The sequence below is a fragment of the Vanessa cardui genome, chromosome 15 (assembly GCF_905220365.1).
Source record: "Vanessa cardui chromosome 15, ilVanCard2.1, whole genome shotgun sequence".
Taxonomy (NCBI): Eukaryota; Metazoa; Arthropoda; class Insecta; order Lepidoptera; family Nymphalidae; genus Vanessa; species Vanessa cardui.
In genome coordinates this window covers 1,139,945-1,158,755 of record NC_061137.1, presented here as the reverse complement: position 1 = coordinate 1,158,755, position 18,811 = coordinate 1,139,945, and the positions used below count along the sequence as shown (strand labels likewise).

The following is an 18,811-nucleotide window of genomic DNA, read 5'->3' as shown; positions in this document are numbered from 1 at the left end:
AGAGAATGCATATTAAAAATGACGTAAAACTCTTCTCTTTGAGGAGGTTTGGAACATATTCCACCACGTTGTTCCAATGCGGGTTGGTGAAATACAAAAATAAATGTGGAAGATTTTTTATTAAATTAGAAACATGCAGGTTTCCTTACGATGTCTTCATTCACCGCCGAGCACGGGATGAATTATAAACACAAACAATACCTGTAAATAAAACAATTAAGTGCAAAGTTTACGTGATCGAATCCGGAAGTACTGAATTTTCATGTTTTTCATGTGTTTATAATGAAACATCGTCAGGTAGCCTGTATGTGTTTGAAAATGTGATAAGACTTGTGTGTTTATAAATGTATAATATAATTTATTATGTATACATAGTTTTCGAAATTTAAAACGCATATTTTATATCGACTTCGAACAGCATTCGTTTAAAAGCTCCGCTCCCTTTCTCCCTACGCTATTTTTAACTAAATCAATATTTCACTGTTCGCGTATAATTCTAGTAATTCTGACGAACTGGGTTAATAATTTTAGTGTTGTGTAGTTTGGGGCCTTTATATATATAGACAAAATCGTGTGATTATAAAATATGACTAAAACATAAATTTTAATTGTTTAGCACAAATATTTAAATCGTGATTGACTTGTCTCTCGAGATCCTAACTTATAGTGTAGTTTTTATGTTCAAAAAATGTATTATTCCATTATTTTTAACTTTGCCGTTTAGTAAATTCAAATCGTTTGTAAAAAATACATTGGTAGAAAAAGCAAATTATTCAATACAAGATTTTATAGATGATAAAAAAGCGTGGAGCTAATATCTGTAGACTTCCACGCAGGATATATTAATTTAAATAATTGTATTTAACTAACATGACTTTGTATTGTTAAATGTTAAAAAAGAGTAACTACTGAGTTTCTTGCCGGTTCTTCTCGGTAGAATCTACTTTCCGAACCGGTGGTTCACTTGGTTGTAAAGTGCCTGTAAAAGCCTACTTGAATAGTTTATTTTGATTTGATTAATTATAGAGTTTTTCCTTGAGGAAATAGGTATTTAGTACCGGCTCGGCCAGGAGTTCACTCCTGTTCACCAAAAATAACATTTTGTTCTTTTTCCGGTCCGTTGCACCTGAAATAATTCGGTTTGAGTTCGTTGTCGACGAGGTTTGTGAGATAAAGTTCTTTCAATGGCATCTGGAAGTAAATTATCTTTCCTTCTTTTCCATACTTGTTGTATTTTTTTATCTTGACTGTAAGTAAATAAATGCTCCTTTATTGGACAAAAGAATTGATCCACGACGGAAGGGTACGAATGGAAACATTCTTCAGAATGAGCAGGAGAATAGATATAAAGGTAGGTAGGTAGAAAAAGCTTAATATATAAAATCAGGTGGTAGGGCTACTTGCGAGTCTATCAGACATCATATATTTTACTTGTATTCTATCAAGTACTGTTTGAAAAGTGAGCCCGTGTAACTACAGGAAAAATAGACATAACATATTAGTTCCCAAGGATAATAGCGCACTAGTAATATGAATACTGATCTGTGTGTTGTAATGTGTGATGTGTCTTACTATCAAGGCTCAAAAGCAAACTTTAACGCAGCAGTATATCAACAATATGATTACTTTAAATAATAATAAATACTAAATTTTTGAAGACCTTTAAGCAGCTTATTCTATAATTTGAGCTCGCTGCTACCATATAGCACCTGATAGTTACCGTGTCTCAAGCAAGTGCATACACTATCATCATGATACATTGTCAATAAAAATAGAACGAATATGCAGCAGAGCGGTGAAGGTGTATTATTGACAAGTCAACGGCTTCTAGTTATTCCGTTCAGTGAAACAATTACGAATAACAAGATATCCAAGTTATTTTAACCCTTATCTGCTTTCTCCCCACTGAAAAAGAAATAAGGTCTGAATGAACAATATTTATATGAAAATAAAGTTTATTTTGGATTAATATGATTTAATATTCATAGTACGATTATTTTGCCCAGTGAATTGAAGTTACAATGTTGATTTCAGTTCGTATGTATGTTTGTAAGTTATGTACTTTTGTTTGCGACTATATTTCTAGATTTTAAGTCTTCTTCTTGATTGTCTTTGTATAATAATACAAAGTTTTACTATTTAGCGGTAGAATATTTGGTGATTAGGTGGAACCTGGTTAACAAGTCACTCTGTCGTTTAGTGGGTGTATAACTATTTATTAATTACAGCGTCAATATTTGTGGTCGTTGGTGTTCACACACCATCAGTCATCATCGTCTGGCTTAAAAATTGTACTCGTTTTAAAATTTACTCAGGTAAACATCATTTGTAAAAACGGGGTAAAGGTTTGTTAAAAATAAAATGAACACATTAATATAAATAAATTTCATTGACACAATAACAATATAACAACAATATAGATAATATTTTCATGTTTAGATCTTTATATACTTAACATTATACATAAGCAAAACTAAAATATAGAAACAAACAGCAGTACAAATATTGTATACTTGTTGTGTTGCATTTTATTGTTTCACTATAGTAGCCCAATGGTTATAGCGTTTTTCAATAAATGAGCTATCTAACGCAGAAAGGTTTTTTTATATAAATTAGCACATTCAAACAAATAAATACATTAATTATATTAGTATGAATTTATTATTAATTTATATTTACTGTATTGTCATTTTGGTATGTAAGAAGCACTTCTGAAATACGATTGATTAAAAACTAGTTAATACAAGCATGTGTTGCAATGTCCCAATTTGTAAGCTATCCGGTACGACGTATGCGTCAACTAACTAATAATAATTAATAATTTCTTACGAATAATATTTTAATTCAATCGATTCAATGTAGACATATAAATTTAGAATAAATATATATGTATGAATATACATGTTTTATTGTAATAAGTATTGTTACCTTTACAAAAACTGAGGTTTCATATACGTAATATAGCATTGGATTCTAATTGCGTTCAAGTAAATTCCCTCAAGTACTATATAAGTGATTTTATCAAAGCAAGAAAGAGATAGAAAATTAATCGTTTAAATCAAACAATAAGTAAGACAAAGTACGAAATATTTTATCAAAGTTACCGGAATAGCCGGTCTATAGCCAATTCATTGAAGACGATTCAACTTTGCAGGTGAACAATTGTTAGTTAATACTTTATTGATAAGTGACACGCTATCTGTAAAGCTGAAAGTGACAAAGTTGCGATTCGATGCATATTGTGTTATTGTCGAACCTTGTCATAATAGCTTTAATATTTTGAACATATTAATATTAGTCTCATAATTGATGATTATATATACATATAAATAATTTATTATTTTTACCTGTAGATTAGAATAAATTACTACAAAGTGGATCTTACAAAGCCTGTCCAAGATTCTAATTATAATAAAATATAATTTATCAAAATATGAATGTTGAATTCCTTAGAATTTGAAAATACTGTGATGTTAAGTATTTTAGGAAAAGTACATTATGTATTTTACAAATTCTATGAAATTTTCGGTTCGAAAATAGTACCCCGGAACTGACTTCCATGTCCCGGGGCGTTCACACCATCGCACCGAGATAAACTTTCCGGCCAAAGTGACGCGGTCTTGCCTGTTCGGGCCTGTTCGGGCCCGTCGGGTTCATCAATAGTCGGTAACATCAAAGGCTCGTGTAATCAAAGACCGTTGAAAGCCACCTTTAGGGAAATAGGGATACACGAATATGATTGATAAATTTAAATAATGAAGAGAGTTAAGAGTTAGTTACAAATTTAATTATTTATTTCCTAAACATATGTATGGCTTAATTTTCGTTTCGAAATACAATAATTAACGCTTTTTTTTTTCGTAATTACAAATTAAAAATATAATATGTTAATTGATTAGTAATTCTATTCGATTTATTTGAAATAAATCTTCATATTTTTTTAAGGCAGTTTTCAAACAATTCTTGCGATAGTGAATTTAAATCAATTTGATTTAATTCTCGATAATCAGGTTTCCTTATTCAGATACTCCGGTCCCGCCTCCTCGTAGCCTTTCACGAGGTTCTCTAGTATGAAACGGATCGTTAGTTTGTAGATGTTTTCAATATTGGGCGTGTATCGGTCGCCCAATGTTGTCTTCGCTGCTTCTAGGAAGGGTTGCTCGATTTTCTGAAAACGTAATATTTACATTTCAAAGCGGTTTAACTCAAATAGACAATTTAAATGGATATTCTACTGCCAAACAGCTTTGTATTGCTTTGTCTTGTTCTGTGAAGAGATTGACGATATAAGGAATCGTGTATACATATAAAATTGGGTTTCTGTTTTTAGTATTAAAATAAGTGTTCTTTTACTAATTGCATATGTACATATAGCTGAGATGGCCCAGTGGTTAAAACGCGTGCATCTTAACCAATGATAACGGGTTCAAGCCCAGGCAAGCACCACTATATATATGTGCTTAATTTGTGTTTTTAATTCATCTCATGCTCGGCGGTGATGGAAAACATCGTGAGGAAACCTGCATATTTTTAATTTCATCGAAATTCTGCCACATGTGCATTCCTACAAACCGCATTGGAACAGCGTGGTGGAATATGTTCCAAATCCTCTCCTTAATGGAAGAGGAGGCCATTACCCAGCAATGGGAAATTTACAGGCTGTTACTTTACTTATTGCATATGTACATAACTACATATGTATACACAGTACATATATCAAAATCATATTTTTTTAAATTTAGTTGTCTGTATTGTTCCGGCTAATCTCGGAAACAATTAGACCGATTATGACTTACATTCTCAATGGTAAAGTAGATTATCGTTCATACTGAGCACACGAAAATAGATCTTAAGGTGACGAACCTTTTCTTACCCCGACTGTACAATAGCAAAGCGATTTGCTAAACAATACACATCGAACGTAAACCAAGTATTGTAATGAAATATTTGTTCTCACCAGGAAGTTTTCTGCTTTGAACCCTGGAACTTGGCGATGCGTTTCCCCAACGTGCCTCACGTAAGCGAAGAACGTGTCCATGTCTGCTAACCCCTTGATCCCTTCGTCTAGTGTGTGCATGACCTTCGTGGCATGCTCAGCTAACTCCGCGGAGCTCACGAATGCTTCCTTTGTGCGAAGCTCACGGAAATCCTCAAATAAGTGGAGCAGTTCCTCGTTTTCTTCGAATAATCTGTGAATAAAAAAAGAGGTTGTATTGTATTGTTGGAGATTGATTAATTTAAATTTTGATAATTTCAAAATTCGATACCAAAACTTAGAACAGGATAGTCAGAATAGAACATATGAAAAAGTTTTTTTTTTACTTGTTATATACTTGTAATAGACATTTTTTATTTTTTTTATTATGGTTTGGCTGAATGCAGTAGACCCTTGAACAAACCATGATATAAAATATTTTGATTGTGAATTGTAAACATCAATATAAAATGAATGTTTATTTACTATTGTACTTTCATAGCAGTTGTTATTATAAGTAAAACTTTGCATAGACAAATACGAATATTATTTTAGATTCTAAATTTTGATTGGCATCATTCTAGCTGTTCTATTTACGAATAAAAGTATAAAACGAAACGCACACTTGATATTTGGCAATAAATTTCACATAGATAGAACAGTAATTTAGAAAATTCCCACTGAAAACAAACAGTAGTTATTTATACCTTTGTTTATCTTTTGACGATGATTTTTCTAAAACTCAAATTTAATAAACAGATCTATTTTTAAATTTTAGTATTCGATATTCTTTATATATAGCTTGCATTAAAATATACTTTTATTATTATTTGTTTATTTTAAGTATACCATCAAACGATTAGCTAGTTATGGCCTACCGCCATTTGATGGTTAGTTCTCACATACCCATGACCTTATATTACTCATCCAATGCTCCTCTTTCATGGAATCGGAAATTCCATGTTGGACTGACTCTCTATACAAAAGGCAAAATAATATTGCAATAAAGGCGGAACACAGCAATAAAACTAGCATGGGATACACACCCAAGTCGGTAAATTTCCATTAAGTCCTTCCATAGTGTTAGAACTTAGTCTTAACTCAAATAAATCGAAGTTTATTCAATTTCCTTACATAAATATATGAATTCTAAATAATTTTGTACTCAATACGCAGTTAAAAGTATATATACGAGAATCAATTTTCCCGCCGTGACGAGTGTTTGTCAATTTTTGTGATAACAGATTAAAAATTGAATTTTAGAATGTTTAATAGACAAAGCCAAGACTAATCAAGCGAAGATCTGCTGATGTTTAGTATAAAATATAAAACGCTAAAATTGTTAAAAATAAAGTATAAAAAAAGGCACGCGCATCTGCGAGCCTGTGTATATTGTGAAATAAATTAAAAGAAATAGAAAAAAAAAAATAAAGTGACAGACACTAGTGAATATATGTAATACAGATAATAATAATGAATATAAAGTATTTATATTTGAGTTTTACAATAGAGTATTTTACTTTGTTATTTATAAATATAGTTTAGAAAAGTTCTAAACGAAGACAATGGATATAAATCTGTTTGGGTCTCCACATCGAGGGTAAGCTCTCGGGGCACTGCGGTTGAGGACCCTTAGCCAAAACCAGCGGTTCTAAAAACAATACGTGAGTATTCAGTACAACTTATACTAAATAATTACTTTAAAACGACCACACAGTGTCCAATAGTTAGAAGCAATGATAAGTGTTCGAAGTCCATTCAAATAGCGCCCAGTTTTTGTAACGTTTGAAGAATTCGTGGAAATATTCTCGGTCTCTAAAGCGAAAAGAAATTGGTCTTTTATGATATATCAATCATTCTAAGGAATGATTGATATATCTAGAGCTTCGGTGATATAAGTATCACCGATGCTCCAACGTTGGCAACAAGGACGTATGCCCTTTGTACTTGTCTAAACTGGTTCACTCACCCCTAAAATCAGAACTCGAAAAGCTATACATATAATAAAATTGGAATGTCCGTTTGTTTGTGAGTACACGGTACATACTCGTAGACTAAAATAATTTTTTTTCTAATGTTTGTGTGTCTATTTGTTTCGGTTAATCTTAGGAACGGCTGGACCGATTATGATGGGACTTTCACTGACGGGTAGTTGATGTAATAAAGAGTAACTTAGGCTACAAAAATAACGTTTCGTTGCTGGCACAGCTTGTTCTAAGTATTGCAGTCGAGATGTTCTGAATTTAACTCATTTTTAACTTAGTATAATATTTTATCAGTGTCATCTTAGATTTTTTTAAGAACACTATAGAATATTCAAGCTGTCTTCATGTTAAGTTTTATCATAATCGGTTCAATGTTTAATTGAAAAACGTAATAGATGAAAATATTTACTTAATTAGTTTTCAAGTACATAGCGTATACTATAGTGGATAGTGTACTTAATATTTCTATTTTCATCTCACAATTAAGCGTTAAGCTGTTACCACAGATTTGTAGTAGACTAGATACGGCAAACCTACCAAGTATGCACAATGCTTGTACCATGCGCAGCTTGGTGCTCTACGACTTTAGCTAGCGTTCCTGTAATTATGTCGTTATTAACTGTAAAAACTTTTCTAGGGCAGTAAAGTATGTATAGTAACAGCTTGTAAATTTCCCACTGCTGGGCTAAGGCCTCAACTGCCTGTGAAGAGATGGTTAGGAGGATTCACATGTGAAGAAATAAGACAATTTGTTTTCCTTCACCGCCGAGGTCCAGATGAAAATTGTGTGGTGCCCGACAGGACTTGATCCAGCATTCATCGGTTAAGATGTACCCGCTCTAACCACTGGGTCATCTTGACTCTAGGTTAGCAAACAAAAAATGAATATATTATACAACATTCTTATAATTACTGACAATACAGCGTCAAGGCGTTTTGCAGCGAGATAATAAAAGGTAATACTATTTATTAAATATTCCCAATTAGCTATACTAATTTTAAATTATTTATCATGATGTTCAAGTGTGGCTGGGGTGACGTCTTCATAGGTAAAAACATGCTCGATTTTCACACAATGATCATGCGGTATCTAGCGTAGTCTACATCCGCGGTCGGTGCCGACCCTGCACTAATTAGCCGAAGAAGTAATTATCGAATCTCTCTCACACAGTTTGATGGTCGTATATTATACTACGATGTCTGAGCGACGAGAGCTATAATATTTGTAAGAACATTATTATCTTCTGTATATTACACACAATATTTTATGTGAATCATAAACTGTAAATGAGATGAGTTCAGATTAATGTGAAAGCTAAAATACCGCTTTGCGGTCGAGTCGTGAAATGAGATGCTTGTTTTGTATTAAATCTGTAACGTAAATTAATTTAAATTTACCCACTACATTACTTCACACATAGCACAATAAAAATCATATAAAGTAAAGTAAAGTAACAGCCTGTAAATATCCCACTGGTGAGATAAGGCGTCCTCTTCCATTTAGGAGAGGGTTTGGAACATATAAGCTGAGATGGCCAAGTGGTTAGAATGCGTGCATCTTAACCGATGATTTCGGGTTCAAACCCAGGCAAGCACCACTAAAAATCATATATGGGGTACATTAATAACAGGGCCGTTAAAAAATATTTAAAAATCGAATGAATGAAAGTTCTATAAAGTTCAATTCAATTGCTACTTTTGAAACGACACTTTTGTACTAAACGTGAAGTTACCACTTATTCGTTGTACAATGTTGTTTACACCCATAAATATGTATCACCTTGAATGTCACCCACATTCAACATTATTTTTAAGTGTTTAGTGATAAGTCGATGGTGTAACTTTTACAATCTATATATATAAAAATGAATTGCTGTTCGTTAGTCACGCTAAAACTCCAGAATGGCTGGACCGATTTGGCTAATTTTGGTCTTGAATTATTTGTGGAAGTCCAGGGAAGGTTTAGAAGGTGAGTAAGTATGATAAAAATGATAGCAATATAATGAAAACAACGACTTTGTTTTTCCTTAGAAATAGATTTAATAGAGAATTATCATTGATTTTCTATGATTATCGATGTTAGACAATAAAACATTGATGTTTTAAAATTGATTTTGCATTATTTAAAATATCATTACATCTATTTTTCGAATCTATATATATAAAAATAAGTGGCAATTTTCTATGTCACTTTATAACTCAAGAACGGGCTCACTTATCCAAACCAAATTATCAGGGATTGTTCGGACTATTTAGTAGATGATTTGATTTATGTGAAGTTTGCACAAAATCGGTCGAGTGGTTCTTCATTTATTACATTTTTTGTAACAAATGAATTCAATAAATGGCGGGTCATTTTGTTAATGAAGATTTATTAGACGGAAAATTGTACTGTCAAATTAAAAGTAAGTATTAATTGAAAATGAGTACACTCATCCACCAGTTTCAATTGATAAAATGTCTTATTTTAATTTATTAATTCCAAAAAAACATTTAAAAGTACATCGTTTATTTTCATGTTTAAATATACAGAAAAAAGTTTGTGCCATTAATTTTTATTCATATCCACTGATGGATCGTCCACAAGCACAAAATTATATCTCGAGATGTGGTAAACTATATCATCAATACATCGTTGGTATGTATGCCAAAATAGAAACTGAATGTCTTAATTTTAATCGTTTCAACCAAGCAAAATTAAGATCTGAAGAATATATTCATTTGCAAGATGCGATAGCGAATGATGCTAATGTAAATGATATCGGGCGATTGACTGTATTGCCATCTTCGTTTATTGGTTGCCCATGGCATATAAACGAATATGCACAAGACGCAATTTCTTATGTACGAAAAATGGTCGACTGGATCTGTTAATGGATCTGGACAGGTAATCCTCAGTAAGATGATATTAAAAACAATTTATTTGAAGAACAGTCGATATGACATAAGAGCACGTGTTTTTCGGCAAAAATTGAAAGCACTTATGGATTTAACTGTAGAATTATTTATATTTGGAGAGGTGCGTTGCAATATGTACTCCATTGAATGGCAAAAACGGAGATTTCTACATGCACATTGTATATGTATCAATTTATATACATTTATAGATATATAATTTTATCATAGCTGAAATTCTCGATCAAACTCTTGATTCAGAGGTATTTCACGGTGTCATTAAAAATATAATACATGGTCCATGCGGTGAGCTACATATGAGTTCGTTACATCTATTTCTCGAATTCTGCAGTTGGAAAAAAACGCCGATGTTATCAATTAACATCGATGTTTAGAGCTTCTTAAACATGTTCGGTATTGATGTCATTATCAGCTCCATAATCATGTTTTTGTAACATGGGTAATCCCTACATTGTCAAACATTTGATGTTGCCCCCGTTATTCAGAAATCAAATTGAAAGAATAGTTATATCTTTATAACTACATATTAATTTACAGGAGGTACCAAAAGAACCTTAATTTTAACTAACTTCAGTTGTTTACTGACTATCATTTTTATATCATTTTTATGTACATAGATTGTTTGATAAATCTTAAATTTTGTCAGAAAACCAAAGTCATCGACATTGCTCACCAGATTAGTAAGCTGAAATGGCAGTGCGCTGGCCATATTTGTCGCAAAACCGATAACCGATGGGGAAAAAGTGTTCTAGAGTGGAGACCGTGTCTCGGCAAACGTAGTGTAGGACATCCTCGGGCACGGTGGAGCGACGACTTACGCAAGACGGCTGGCAGGAGCTGGATGCGAGTAGCCTAAGAACGATCACAGTGGCGTGCAATGGAAAAGCCTATGTCCAGTAGTGGACGAAAATGGGCTGATTGATTGATTGAAGTTTTGTCACATATTACATTTATGAACGTAACCATAATATTTGACATTTGACAACCAATAAACAGATCGATCCTTTATCGTTTATCGATTCCTCTTATGACAAAGAGTGCATCCTATTATCCCCCTACATATTATTATATTCTTTGCTTCTATCTTTGTGAGTTGATGGTTACCGCTACGTAACAGTGATATTTCAAGTTACTTGCTCTATTTTTTTAAACTTTAGTTATAGTGTGTGTGTGTGTGTCCCACCACCAGATCCCTTACGCTCTTTAGTTTCTGGGATGGGAAATGATTCTAAGCATTTCTTAGCCAACATTCAAAAATATAACCGTTGTTTCCACATGACATCATTTGGCGCAACACATATGGTTCAGGACAATTTTATGCCCACTTTCGAGGTATTATAATGCAATACTTTTTTTATTATGTTAAAGTTTGTAATGGAATATGTATCAGAAATATTTATTTAACAAATCTTTAAAAAAATCAATTATATATTCGCTACGTGCGATGGTTTCTATGCACATCACATTTGGACTAAGTTAAGCATTTCGATTATGGCAGTACGAAGTTTGCCGGGTCAGCTAGTAAATAAATAAAAATTGAATGTAGTTTTTAACAAGCAGAATCTCATTAACATATCTAAGTAAAGGAAAGTAAGAAACTGAGTAGTTACTATTAATAACATTTGAGCTGATGGTATATGCATATAAGACTATCGTATGTCAATTTTTTTTTATGGTATAGTTTTATTGGCGGACGAGCATATGGGCCACCTGATGGTAAGTGATCACCGTCACCCATAGACTGCTGTAGCTGTAAGAAATATTAACTATTCATTACATCGTCAATGTGCCACCAATCTTGGGAACTAAGATGTGATGTCCGTTGTGCCTGTAGTTACAGTGGCTCACTCACCCTTCAAACCGGAACACAACAATACTGAGTACTGTTATTTGGCGGTAGAATAACTGATGAGTGCGTGGTATCTACCTAGACGGGCTTGCACAAAGCCCACCAAGTAAAACCCACCACCAGTTAAATATAATATATCGTACCTGAACGTCAATACACATTTAATTTCTTCAAAAAAGCTGGCCTAGATATTTTTCACCAATCTACTTTAGGCTTTAAAAGACAAATTAAAAAGCATCTAACCACTTAGCGTTAACTTCATTTATTTAATTCTAAGACGCAAGACCAAGTTCCTATGTATGTCGTAGTAAGTTCATTAATTTTTTTATTTACTTTAATTATTTAAAATTCATTTAATTGTCAAATTTTATAACGACCTTTAATTGTTTTTTTTGTGTTGTTATTATTTTTGCATGTTTTGTTAATTCCTCCTTCCTTTTTTTTTTATTTTGCTTACGTAGTTTATTTCTTATAACAAACATTATTTTAAGTTTTATAACAAAGAATGTACTTTTTTTTTTATTCCTACGCATGTTAAGTTAGCCTATAAGTGAGGTATACAATTTTTATATTTTAGTTATTTAATAATTGTAGTCTAGAATAAGAAACAAAACTGTATACAGCGTTGGCTTCCTATTTAATAAAATAATAAAATAAAATAAAATAAAATAATTTAATCGTCATTTTTATCATCAATATATAATATTGTGTTTAAGAATATGCTTTAGGTATTTATTAACGTTTACTTCAAATGGTTATTTTTTTTTAGAATTAACTTTTAAGTATGTATGCTAGTGATATGTAATACACGAACTCTCTCTCATATTTGTAAAAAATAAAAAGTATATTTATATAATAAGATTTATTGACATCGAAAATCTCGGTGACCCACAAACAGATGAAAATAAGAAAATGCCTTCGTACTAATCTTGTTCGAGTAGAATGGTCGCAAGAATGCCGGCAGCATTTTTCCGTTGAATCGCAATTCCGATTATTTTAAGTAAAAAAATAACCAGCCTTCCTTTCATTAGTGGAGGCAATGATTGTTATAAATTTTACATTTTATTTTTATTCCAAATTACAATCTTTTCAATTCGAAAAAATGTTCTTTATTTTGCCAAAACACTGCCATTTATTATATCAAGTTTCATTCAAAAATAATGTAACTAGTTTTCGTTCACGTATTAGGGGCCTCGGTTGTAGATTATTAGTATAAACAATAATCTTAGTCTTTCTTGGAGGTTCAAACCTCGACTGAATTAATGATATTCGATTCAATTGTTAAGCCGATGAAAGCGGAATAGACATACAGACTGAGTATCTGAATTAATTAATCATGATGACGTCATAACAATACAAACGAATTTGTTTGTTAAGATCTAAGGTTTAAAAGTCGCATATATATTAAAATAGTATCGTATAATAACAATGATATATTTCTACCGTTTTATGTATATGCCAATGAATACCTTGTAGAGTAATTGTAATTGAGCTGAATTGTAATACATTAGAAAAAAAGAGCACGTGATGCTCGTTACTGACGCTTGGGTTTACTTTTTGGCGCTAAATTTGCGTGTTTCAGACATACTACCTTTTTGGTTTGGTGGTATACTATCTTTGTGATTAATTATTATTATTATTTAAATATAAATATATCGCGAGGAAGGTCTTGAGCAAGGATGTGGACGGATATATCTATACCTCTAGGATGGATCGTGTAAAAGATCATATGGTTAGAAAGAATGTTACTTGTGAGATGACGTCTGACAGAGAAGTATGGAAGCAGAAGACATGCTGCGCCGACCCCAAATAAAATTGAGATAATGGTAGGAGGATGATGATGATGAAATTAATTAATGCTATTGTTGAGTGTTATAATAAATTCATATACATATTATTTCATTCTTAATAACAGTGATTCTCATTTCTAGTCGTTTATAATATTATTAAAGGGATTGTAAATCAAAAATCATGCAGAAAGGGCTTTTAAAATGTGAATAGCTCAAGTAGTACGTCACTGTCAAACGCACGCGATGAAGTATTCCGCGATAAATTGCCAAACCATGAACGCTTCAGCCTGCCTTTACATAAATACGATTTTGTCTGCTCAATTTCAATCAAATATTTTATTCATTTATTGATATTTTAAATTATCTTTGAGTTATCGATTATGTTTTAATTGTAGTAGTATAGTACAAGTAAATTAAAAGTAAATTAAAAAAATGGAATGTAGCCATCGCCTACTTAAGGGGACTACATGAGCTAAATGCAAGTTTTAAAATGCCAAAAAGTATATAATCCAATGCAATAAACCAAATGAAAAAAATATATGTTAATCTTCAGGATAGATGCTAGTTATTAATTGTGTTGAAAACATGATGTAATTAATTTGGTACGATAGAAAAAAATCGCAAAGTTACCTCTAAAAAAGTCTTTTTTTGTTTTTTAACTACACTTATATACCTTCAATAATTTTAGTCTTTTGTCAGATTATTCTACAAACAATATACTAAAAATTTATTATCTTAATTATTTAGTAAAATCAATAGTTTTTTTTTAAATCAGATTTTCTTATTTTCGACCAAAATGCGTAAGCATGTGTGCGTGAGCGCCTCGTACAGACACTGCCGGCCGAGGCCTGTTGCTATACAGACGTGTCGCTCTTTTCACCGCATCGTTGCGAATAAAATCTCGTAGATTTTATTTTTGTGTAATTTTAATTGTAAATTAATTGTCGAATATTATTCTTTTATGTAAATAAATATATTAAGTTAAAATAGTCTAGTTGTTGTTAGCCATTTATTTTTTTGTTAAGTTATTTTTTATAAAGTTTAATTTTGTAGACATGGGAAATAAAGTACAATCTGTGAAGAAAACTAAAAAACGTTCATATAAATTAAAAAGCCGAACATATGAAAGATAATATGAAAAGGTAAGAGTATTTAATTAGTAAACATATATATATATATTTATCCCGCAAACAATTGGCCGTCCACTGAAGGCGAAAATGCATTTAAACTGGCGTCACCTGCTTTTGGCGTCCGTATACCGGACGCCACTTTTTTAGTCGGTGGCACTGAGGTCCTATACATCCTAGCTAGCCATAGTACAAAAATCGACGGAAGCTAAAAATCGCTTTAAATAGTTGCAATAAAATATTGAAAAGTTCCCGAAGAAATCACCGCGCAGGTGAGGCGCTGTACTGTACCTATTCGGTGCTTGATTATTGTTTGTTTTACATCAGTCATTTAATGTTTATAAATAATGAATATATGAATTCTCTGGGACTTCGTGGAAGTTTTTTTTAAATATATTACAATAATTAATATTTATATTAATTATTCATAATAATAATATAAAGTATGTCTGTCTATCTGTTATCTTTACACGCTTAAGCTGCTGAACCGATTTAGATGAAATTTGGTATGGTGACATTGTAGAGAGGAACATAGGATAATTTTGTCTCTAACGAGATAATAAAGGAAAGTAGAAGTTTGTACAGGGAATCTATATCCGATAAACTAATTTAAATTAAATTTGGTATGAAGATAGGATAGTTTCCATCCACGAAATCATCCTCTAAGGGGACAAAAGGGGGTGAAAGTTTGTACAACATCTACATCAATCGTGATTGGTATCTGTACTGTTAAATCTTCTGTTATCTGTGATTGGTAGTTTTTATTATTCGGGGTAAACAAACCGGCGTAAAGCTTAGTAACTTTGTACAGGCGCCAAATAGCCATATACGGACGCCCAATAGCTGTATACGGACGCCCAATAGCTGTATACGGACGCCCAATAGCTGTATACGGACGTCCAATAGCTGTATACGGACGCCTAATAGCTGTATACGGACGCCCAATAGCTTTATACGGACGCCTAATAGCTACATACGGACGCTCAATCAAAAAAAAAAAACAGAAATCAAAATAAAATTTATTCAAGTAGGCGAAAATATGAAAATATTAAACAAGCACTTTTGAATCGTCATTTTACAATTAAGTGAAGCTACCACCGGTTCGGAAAGTAGATTCTACCGAGAAGAACCGGCAAAAATCTCAGTAGTTACTCTTTTTCAACACTTATTTTATTACAATTATTTTTTATTATTTTTTTAATTTATTTATCAGAAAAAAATAAACAATATTACAGTACAATGTGTTGATTAGCACTATAAAAAACCACAAAGGTTTGTCCCTAATGCTAAAATTTCACTGCGCTTTATATAAATTAGGCAAGTATGATAAATAAGTATTTAAAACGATCATTCTTAAGACTGTTGCAAATTATAACGACGATTATTTATATATTTAAATTAATATATTCAGCTTGTAACAGATACCTCCACGCTTTTTTATCATCTACTAGCTTTTGCCCGCGACTTCGTTCGCGTGGACTTCAGTTTCGTCCCGTCTAGTCTAGTAATCGCTTAAAATCGCTTCGTAAATAAGCCATTATTTCTCGTACAAAGTAAAGGATAAAAAATGGTTATTGTGGGTCATTCCTAAGAGATAAACATATACCATCACGGACTTTTTTGTAGACCTTTTTAAGTTGTACAATACTGTAGTACATTGTTTTGATCTATATTGTAGGATTCAGTCAGCGTTTGCAATGTAAGCGCAAAAAATGTGTTTTTTTACGACCTCACATTAGAAACCTCAAAAATTGTAGCCTATGTGTTATTCTGATGTATAAGCTATATTATGGTAAAGTTTCATTCAAATCCATTCAGTAGTTTTTACGTGAAAGAGTAACAAACATCCATACATCCATACATACAAACTTTCGCCTTTATAATAGTAGTAGGATAAAATATTGTTTCGAATAATATGCTTTTTTTACCAATGTATTTTTTACAAACAATTTGAATTTACGAAATGGCAAAGTTAAAAATTTCTGCCGAATTTTATTATAGAATCGGATACCTTGCCCCAAGAAGGATTTATTGACTTTGCGAAATCGGAAACTTGGTGTTATAAGCTTATCCTTACTTCTAGTGCACGAACAATGATGATCACTGATTTTATCAAAGTGATCAATGTTACTGTGAATATACATAATATTGTTGACTGAGACGCAACAGTGAGTATTCCTACTTTTTTAAAAACATCCCGAAGAGAGTATCTAGCTCCAAGATTATAAATAAACCGGATTGTTCTCTTTTGTAAAATAAAGACCTGCAACGTTATCTCAAAGTAATATGCCATATGACAAATACTGTGAAAAAAACCAAAATATAATAGACGAGCGGTATCAACCTCAGTTAGTTGTCCAACTTTTCTAAACGCGTATGTTGCAGAACTGAGTCTTCCTGTTAGGGATGATAAATGAGGACTCCACTGAAGTTTGGAATCCAATTCTATTCCTGAGAACACCGTAGTATCGGCTACATCAAGACGGTCACCGTTTAAAGATATCTTATAATTATGCTTTCTAACATTCGGTAGGGTAAAAACTACACATTTTGTTTTTTGAGCAATCAAAACTAAATTATTTACTGTTAACCAATTGTGTATCTGTGATAATGCACCGTTCACATCCATCAATAGTCAGTTTTTTTTGTCAACCCTAAAAATCAGTGAAGTATCGTCAGCAAACAACACCATATCACAAATACCTTTAACATAAAAAGGAAGATCATTTATATATACCAGAAATAGAAAGGGACCCAAAATTGAACCTTGTACAATAGCCGAGCGATCGTGATCTTGAAGCATACAGTACTATTTTAGGTGGTACTATATGGCTGTATGCTACCAACTATAAAATGAAAGCACTATTCCCAGTAATTTCATTTTATCATGAATACTATCATTTTATTATAGTAAATATGAAATTTGGTAGGTAGATTTTATGACATACAGGAAAAATAAAACACAGGAGATAACAAATGCAACAACAAAGTAATATGCTAGAGAAGTCATAATTATTCGGATAAAGATTTATGGGTAGAGCCACTTGTGCTAAGAGTGAAAATGAGAGACACGATCATATTTGCGCAAACCTAATATGAAGCTAATATAAAAAATTTGAAATCGCTCAAGTTTTTCGCTGATCTTCCGTGAAATCTGGATAACAGTCGTCGGCGTAATCACGGGTAGGAAGCAAAAGATTCGTATTTACACATTATAATATATCGGACATCCGTATATGTATAAGCCTTACGAATATTGGAACAAAATAAACGTTGAACTGTTTGTACAGAACAGCGATAGGAAAAGAAAGAGACAACAAACCTAAAGCTGGCAACGTCGCACTTCCAAATACAGTCCATCCTGTGAGGACGCTAAATAATCGATGCCATAGGTAAATTATGATCAATATATCTAGGATGCCTTAAATGTATCATTATGGTTAGGGGTTCAAAAGTGGTTGGGCATGACTGAAAGACGATATATACGACGATATATATATATATATATATATATATATATATATATATATATATATATATATATATATATATATATATATATATAGTCAACAGGTATTAAACCTCCACGCTTTTTTATTATCTATAAAATCTTATTTCGAATAATATGCTTTTTTTACCAATGTATTTTTTACAAACGATTTGAATTAACGAAACGGCAAAGTTAAAAAATGTCTGCAGAATTTTATTATAGAATCGGATACCTTGCCCCAAGAAGGATTTTATTGACTTTGCGGCGTCGTAAACTTGGCGTTATAAGCTTATCCTTAGTTCTAGTGCACATACAATGATGATCACTGATTTTATGAAAGTGATCAATGTTACTGTGATACATAATATTGTTGAAAATATACTGTGACGGAACAGTGAGTGCTCCTACTTTGTTAAAAACATCCCGAAGAGAGTCCCTAGCTTCATGATTAGAAATAAACCGGATTGCTCTCTTTTGTAAAATAAAGATAGATTCAATATCTGCAGCGTTACCCCAAAGTAATTATGCCATATGACATATTACTATTGTGAAAATAACCAAAATATACTAGACGAGCGGTATCAACATCAGTTAGTTGTCTAACTTTTCTAACCGCGTATGTTGCGGAGCTGAGTCTTCCTGTTAGGGATGATAAATGAGGACTCCACTGAAGTTTGGA

The 18,811-nt window shown here is 32.2% G+C and overlaps 1 protein-coding gene across 1 annotated transcript in view; it reads right to left on the bottom strand.

The window, feature by feature from the left end:
• Positions 1 to 2,616: 2,616 nt before the first annotated feature.
• The window catches only part of LOC124535626 (neuroglobin-like), a 37,528-nt gene continuing 21,333 nt past the window's right edge, over positions 2,617 to 18,811 (bottom strand). The window contains exons 2-3 of the mRNA XM_047111900.1: positions 4,958 to 5,189; positions 2,617 to 4,168 (exon numbers count right to left, since the gene is read on the bottom strand). Coding sequence (XP_046967856.1) covers positions 4,007 to 4,168; positions 4,958 to 5,189 — 394 coding nt within the window. The 3' untranslated portion in view covers positions 2,617 to 4,006. The remainder of the gene's footprint in view (positions 4,169 to 4,957; positions 5,190 to 18,811) is intronic.